Genomic DNA, 8,595 nt, shown 5'->3' with positions numbered 1-8,595 from the left:
CGTTCTAGTATTTCCACTACTCTTCCGATAGGATCCTGAGTTTCCGGTGTAGCTGCCTCTTGCCAAGTCTGGGCGAATGATTTCTCCTTATCCTTCCGCTCAATACTCGCCAGTTTATCCTTAGTCTCCGCCAGCTGTGCTTGTAGCATCTGAAACTGCTGCCTCATCTCCGCCAGGCCATCCATCGCTGGGTAAGATGGTCCCTCCATCTCTACTTCCGATTCAGAATCGCTGGGTAAGCTTGGGTATCCCTGAAAGGTAGCCACTGTATTTCCTGTAGCCACACTTGACACTCTCGCAGGCAAATCCTCTCCTGTCAAAACTTCTCTGGCTAATCCGTTAAACCAGGTTCTCACTTTACTTTTCTTCCGAAATACTTTCGGAGTCTCTGGCATCTAGATTTGGGGTTATATTATAATCCCACCGCTGCCACCACTTTTGTAACAAATCTAGATGCTACTTCTCTAACGATTACTTAACTCACAGTCTAATGAAATTCTCTCTAACTAAATCTCTAGCCAAAACTCAAGGCTCTGTATACGTCCGTTCTGATCAATTAACGATATTCAACTACTTTATTTATAAACATGTAAAAATTAACTGACCGGGCTAGCCCGGCTGGGTCAACATACAAATAGTTAAGATAATAATATTATTAATACAGATAATGAATTAGAATTGCACATCATGGTAGATTATACTTCAGGTAGTTATACACTTTGATTTGTATTTCAAGAGTTAAATTGGGATAGCTAAAAAGTATTTTCTTTAAATGAACTAATTACTCTCCAAGTTTCCTATTCCTATCTTTCCCTGGAGTAAAGGAGTTGAGTCTTTGCCACATACTCTGATTTTCTAATCCCTATATCTGTCCAACCTGGTGACAAAAACCTTAGACATTGCAAACTTAAATTATTTGATCTAACAGAATATATAGTTTTAAATATATAAGATTTACGACATTGGATGGCAAAGATATTAGGATTAGAACATCAGAGTTTGAGGCAAAAACTCAATTCCTTTTTGATTTTTTAAAATACTAGGCTTTTAGGGCTTTTCGTGCCCATCTTCTATTTAAATTGTGAACATGTTCTTTTTGTTTACATTTAAAACAAAGAAGAAGAAAAAATTTTGCGGATTTTAAAGAAAAAAATCGCGGATTTTCAAGAATTTAATTTTTTTTTTACAAAACAAACAAACAGACAGACAAGTCAAATTTATATATAGATTAAGAATTTTTTCCCAGCTGAATTCTTAGTCTTAAAAGTCTTTCGTACAATGTTTAATGTTGCAAAGATTTGTGGATTCAAACATTCGAGTTTGTTACGAGTAATCTGATCCTTTGTTTTTTGTTTGTTTTAGTGTTTGTTTGTATGTTTGTTTGTATTGGTGTTTGTATGTTTGTTTGTATGTTTGTTTGTATTAATGTCAGTATGTATTTTGTAAATGCTACACTTCCTGGCTTGTATACTGTGTATATATATACTTTATTGTAGGACAAGACTAATTCTAGTATTAGACTAATTTTAGAACTAGAAACGGTGCCAAACATCTTGTACTTGTAGTTGTAGCTAGGTATCTCTAAATAGCTAACTAACTATCTTTCTATCTTATATATCTATCTTTCTATATCATATATTTCTAAAAAATTCAATTTTTGTTTTTAACGTTTTTCTTCTAAATATCTACCCACAGGCGCGTAGAGGGGTGGGGGTGGTACCCCTGTGCCCCCTAGACATGCGCTCCCCTAGGCCCCCCCCTAGAGCCAGAGGCAGGCTCTAATTTATTAAACAGTAAACTTAAATATATTCAGATTTTTTACTTTTCTTATCAATCGACAATGTCTCAATTTGTCCAATTTAAGATTATTTCTCAAATTCTTTCTTGTACTTTAATCTTATTTAAGATATTTTTTTTTCGCGGGGTTTTATTTTAAGGTTTTTGCTCTTTTACTACTAGATTTTATAATAGTATGATTGGTAATTAATGGTCAGATGACTAATAGTCAGCCTTCAGGTAGATTAATATAGATTTTTAACTTAATTTTTTCTTAATACCGGTTTTTTAGGGGGGTGCACAAAAAACATTCATTAGAAAATCTAAAATTATCTTTCCGTAATTTTTTCAGAAATTTTGATAGTTTGAAGTGTTTCACTGTCTGTACAAGTGTTGAAGTTGAAGTGCCTTTTATTTAATTTACAATCATTCATTTTTACATTTCTGAGGGTTAGAAAACTAATAGTTAGAAAATCTAATAAAAGGAGAGTAAATTGACACACAAGGACTTAAGAAGAGAAATTTATCTAATAATTATGTTGTTTTTGGATTTGTACTTTTATTTTCTCTTTTTTTTCAAGCTCTTAGATACAGCGAACCCCATAAAACTGTTGAATTGTAAGACTTAAGTTACCACTTTAATAGTCCAAAGATATGAAACACAGACTAATTGTGCAATATAACATATATATATACACAGACTAATTGTGCAATATAACATATATATATATACACAGACTAATTGTGCAATTTAATATATATATACACAGCAATTGTGCAATATAATATATATATACACAGCAATTGTGCAATATAATATATATATACACAGACTAATTGTGCAATCTATATATAAATTTGGCTTGTCTGTCTGTCTGTCTGTCTGTCTGTTTGTATCCAATAAACGTCAAAACGGCTGAACCGATCGGGCCCAAATTTTTTGTGGGACATCTAGGGACCCCAGGGAAGGTTTATGAATGATCAAAATTTCAAATATTTGTCTCCATCAAAATTCGATTGTCATTAAATTTTTGAAAATTTTGAAAATCCGCGAATTATTTTTGTTTTGTTTTACGATGTACACAAAGAGAACATGTTCACAATTAATTTAGAAGATGGGCGCGAAGCGCCCACTAAGGCTAGAAAGAAGGGCGCGAAGCCCCTTGTTTTCTAGTAATATATATATACACAGACTAATTGTGCAATATAATATACATATACACAGACTAATTGTGCAATATAATATATATATACACAGACTAATTGTGCAATATAATATACATATACACAGACTAATTGTGCAATATAATATATATATACACAGACTAATTGTGCAATATAATATACATATACACAGACTAATTGTGCAATATAATATATATATACACAGACTAATTGTGCAATATAATATACATATACACAGACTAATTGTGCAATATAATATATATATATACACAGACTAATTTCACAATAGTTGATATAAAGCTATTGGTTAAACTGTAGTTTTTAACAAACAATGTAATAAACATAAATTTGATTAAATGTCGTCTTCAGATTCCACTTGATATTACTGCAGACCTTTTAAACGACGATATTAAGGATGACTTTGATACTTTGTGACCTCGTAGATCCTCTAGCTGTGAGTTTACGCACATGTATGAGAAAACTTGGTTAGATGTTTAAATCCAAAACATTTTAGTTCTTGTCAATAGCTTTTCAATTAAAGGAGTTCGGATTGAAAACATATAAGATTTCAATCTCACGGGATTCTTTTTGTGGGTAGCTCCTCTAATGTTATCTTTACCTATATCAGTCTCAAGCATGAAATTATAAATAGATTGATTATTTATATAATTACGACTAAATACTATAGATAGATTTACTGCCTTGAAATTTAATAATCAGTTATCATGTATTATATAGTATACTATCTGAAAGGCCCGGCGTTGCCCGTGGAAAAAAAATTAGAAAAAAAAGTTTTGAACAATTCAAAAGTTCCATTTTTTAGCCTATAACACCCCCCGGCCACCCATGAGTGTCCACCAAAAATTTCAGCCCATTCGGTCTAGCTGTTTGGCCGGCTATAGGCAACATACATATGAATGTCTTGTTTTATTACATAAATAGGTTGAAGGGAATTCGTGTTTTCTCTTTTTAGTATAACGTGGATTATGGAAATTCAATCCAAATCTATCTACAAATTCGGAAAGTCTTTTTTGTTTGCTCGTTTGTCTGTTTGTTTTCGTTATTTCACAAATCCAATACAAAACTATTTATTTTGATGAGAGCATAGAGCAACAGACATAGTTAAAATTCAAAATTTGAGCTAACCTCCAGTAAGTAATATATGTACTCCGGTTGTTTTAAACCCGGACTTAAACTCTTTTTTTTTTTATCTAAGGTTGTTTACAACCTGGACTTAAACTCTGTTTTTTGATCTCAAGTTGTTTTAAACCTAAACTTAAACTCTGTTTTTTGATCTCAAGATGTTTAAAACCTAAACTTAAACTCTGTTTTTGATTTCAGGCTGTTTACAATATATATATATATATTACAATATACATATAGGCTGTTTACAATATATATATATCTCAGAATGTTTTATACCTGGACTTAAACTCTGTTTTTGATCTCAGATTGTTTTAAACCTAAGCTAGAACTTTTTCAGGTTACTTTAAACCTAAACTTAAACTCTGTTTTTTGATCTCAGGTTGTTTTAAACCCGGACTTTAACTCTATTTCTTGATCTCAGGTTGTTTTAAACCCGGACTTAAATTATGTTTTTGATCTCAGGTTATTTTAAACCTGGACTTAAACTCTGTTTTTGACATTTTTTGTCCCAGGTTTTTTTAAACTGGACTTAAACTCTGTTTTCGAAAAGTTTATTTATTTGTTTAAAATTAAAAATTGTATTTAACCTCCATTATGTATTAGATACCTGCACATTGCACAGCAATCAACATACATTTATATCTCTACCAGAAGGTTTCATTATCAGGGCTGTATATTTTGTTTAAATATTTGGTTCCATTACCGCGCGGCAAGCAGTGTAAATGTGTTTGCTGTGATGAAATAAATGATTTGTTAGCAAAACAAAAAAGAGGTGAAAAACTAGTCAAAGACTAAAAAATAATTTCCTCAAATCCGGGAAATGGTTTCTAGAAAATATACAGCCCTGTCATGATCACTGTTTGGTTGAAGATGTTGGTTTCTGGTTTCATGGTTTCCGGTTTACTTAATTTTATTGTTAAACAAATTCAAGATCAACACTCAGAAAAAAACACATCAAAGATAGAAATTTATGATGGGGGACATGTTTGTTCTGCTGATTCTCTGTATGGTAGTTCAGCTATCTTGTTGACTTAAATACTTTTGGACTTTTAACCAGGACATCTAGTGCTGGCGGTACGTCCTTGGTTTCAGTCCTTTACATTAAATACTGATTCAAATGAAAATAAGCATTTTTTGAATAAAATCTCAGATTTAAGAATTTTCAAAAAAGCTTTAGAAATCTGAAAACAAACATCGTTTAAAGAAGTTAAAACTTACTGAATGCATGCATACACAAAGTTTATGCAGGTATCAAAGTGGTGGGCAGGGGGGAAGGGGGAGATGGGCGTAGGGGATGAATATCGGTATATAATACACATACACATAAGAATGGTTAATATATGCGCTAACACATATTCATAATATGCATTATATATATATAAAGGGTGTCTCAAAAAAACTGTGCAGTAGGGGTATTAGTAACTGAGGAAACAATTTTCGTTCAATTTTTACTACCAAGGTGTCTATCGAAAGCTCTATATTTTAGTTATTTCATGATGTGAAATTTTTCTTTCTAGGCCTCATACTTTTTTTGTTACAACCAATTATTTGAGCGTAAGTCGAAAATCGATTTCCCGGATTTTTCAATTTTTCGATTTTTCACGTCTCATTTTCATTCGTTCATAAAGTATGGAAAAAGTTAAAGATTTTCGATTTTTTTTTAAAATCATAAGCTGTCAGATTTAGTTTTAATTTTTAACTAAAACTTTGGATCAGCGATTATTACTTTTGGAGCTAGAGCAATCTAAAAAAAATATGCATTGAATAAAAACGAAAAGAGAGCTACGGGTACCTCCGTACGAACCTTGCCCAGACCACAAAAATAATTTTTTTTTTAAATTTTCTTTTTGAATTCAGTTGGTACAATCCACAGCTCGCTATTTCAATCAATTTTTTTTTATCTAACCCACCAGGAACCAAAAATAAAACATTTTTTCTGAATCTGAAATTACAAAAAAAAACTTTTAAAAAGTCATCACTTTAATTAATAATATTTTTACTTTAGAAATGATGTTCACGCTTTCATTTGTTATTAGTCCATTTATATGATAGGTTCAAGGTATTAGGTAGTTAAATAGGATAAAAATGTTGTAAGTTTTTTTTCAGGGGCCTTCTAAGGGACTTTTCACGTAAAAAAGAGCACATTCTCAAATGTAAACTTATCTCTTATCTCTTATCGTTTTATAGGTAAAAGCATGTTCATGTTTCAACAATGATATTGGTTTTTGAAAAAATTTACCACCGAGGTCATTATCCGCAAATTTGATTTCTAAGGGGTCATTTTAGGAGGTCAAATTATATTAATAGCACATAAACATCGTCATGGGTGTCTAAACAGGGGTAAACGCCCATGGGAAATCCATTTTCAATCTTTTTTTTTTCGAAAATTTGACTCCCGAGGTCACAACTGCCCATTTTGACCTCCAAGTGGTCATTTTGGAGGCCATATTACATCAATGGAGCACTCAAACCGTCATGGGTACCGAAATAGGGGCAAATTCACATGGTGAATCCATTCTTACTATTCTTATGTCATTAACATTTCCGTCAACGGCACTTTTGACCTTTTTGACCTCCAAGTGGTCATTTTGGAGGTCATATTATGTCAATGGAGCACTCATACCGTAATGGCCAATCGTTTCTTACTATTTTTTGTCTTGTGAACACCCTGTATATAAAAAGTGATTTAGTATGTTACTTTATCGCTTTGTACCAGCAATAAATTCGCATAATGAATACCATAATGTCGTCTTCCTATTCCACAGTTTTTTGGTTCTTACTTTTGATGATAGATAGATAGTACATTGATAGATAGGAGATATGACGGGACAAGGTACTAATGCAAGGAAAGTTATTTCAGAGGTGTACGAATTTTTTGTACTGCAGTGTACTGTCTTTGGGCGGAACAGTAATCACAAGACGGATGTCACAGTCTGACATGGAATCTTTTTTCACAAAAATAATCTATGAAATATTCTGGTCATAGGGAACTATTATGTGAATTTTCTAAATTATAGAAATTAAATGCTTTTAACCTCCTCGGATACTAAACGAACACTGATGCATCTATTCTTGTCTAAAAATTCCGCACAGAGAGAACTGGTTTCAATATGTACGCAGAGTATACGCAACTGCAATTAACTTTCCTTAGATTAGTACCTTGAGACAGGATTTATGCATATTATCACTCCTAAAGCATAAAAGCTTTTTTCCCTGTTTGCTCAGGTTCAATCCTTTCTAGAACTGGTCATATTTATCATATTTATCATATTTATCATATTTATCATATTTATCATATTTATCATATTTATCATATTTATCATATTTATCATATTAATTATTTATAATATTTATCAAATTTATCATATTTATCATATTTATCATATTTATAATATTTATCATATTAATCTTTTTTATCATATTTATCATATTTATCATATTTATCTTATTTATCATATTCACTGTTTACTCCACAGACATACTTTAGGGGTATTTCAGGGATAATTTAGGGGTCTTTAGGAATATGTAAAAGTTTATAAAAGGGAGTTTACCGGCCATTTTTAAGCATAAACCAGGAATGAAATTTAAGGGATATTTTAAGATATTTTCGAAAATTTACAGAGTACAAAGTATTTAAAGTTTTAAGGGTGTTATATGAAGTATTATGATACTAAATAAAGATTCTTTTTAACTTACGGGATTCCATTGTTTTGAAAATACTATTTTCCTCTTAAAATACTTATCAGAGAATTAACTAAACTTCTTAATTTTAATTTATTCAACGTATTTAAACAGAAATTCAAATCTCAAACCTTCATATTCATTATAATGAAAAGTTTTCGAAGGGAAAAAAATCATAAAAACCTAACCCCTTTCCTTACTTTATCAAATCTATCTATTCATCTATTTATCTAACTATTTATCAATCTATCTATCACTCTATCTATCTATCTATCTATCTATCTATCTATCTATCTATCTATCTATCTATCTATCTATCTATCTATCTATCTATCTATCTATCTATCTATCTATCTATCTATCTATCTATCTATCTATCTATCTATCTATCTATCTATCTATCTATCTATCTATCTATCTATCTATCTATCTATCTATCTATCTATCTATCTATCTATCTATCTATCTATNTGCAGGGTTAGTGGGGAGGGACCGGGGATGGGGGAATACTTAATTAAACATCAAACTTTTTATTTGTCTTTAATCCTGAAAGTTAAATTTATGAATCTGCAGTTGAAAAAACTGAAAAGCCTAAAAGTATTTAACACAAAACATCTAATAACAAGTATTTTTGTTTAATGTTTCAACTGTAATTTCCCTGAAATCAGCTAAATATCAAAATATGTTATGAGGGTCTTTTTGGATAATATCGTCATTTCTGCCTTGTTTATAAAGTAGATATTTATTTTTATCTAGACCTGGAATTTATTGCCTACAGAGGGACCTATAACACTAAGGAATAGGAAG

General features: G+C 31.2%; 1 protein-coding gene across 1 annotated transcript; it reads right to left on the bottom strand.

Annotated features, from left to right (window-relative positions):
* Positions 1–580, bottom strand: LOC111711134 (uncharacterized; the record flags this gene model as incomplete). Its single annotated transcript, XM_023485392.1, is given in 1 exon segment — positions 1–580. A coding segment is annotated over 1 exon segment (395 nt), but the record flags the coding sequence as incomplete, so codon positions are not given.
* Positions 581–8,595: the final 8,015 nt, after the last annotated feature.

This window comes from Eurytemora carolleeae, unplaced genomic scaffold, assembly GCF_000591075.1.
Source record: "Eurytemora carolleeae unplaced genomic scaffold, Eaff_2.0 scaffold983, whole genome shotgun sequence".
Taxonomy (NCBI): Eukaryota; Metazoa; Arthropoda; class Copepoda; order Calanoida; family Temoridae; genus Eurytemora; species Eurytemora carolleeae.
This window is presented reverse-complemented; position numbering and strand designations above follow the sequence as displayed.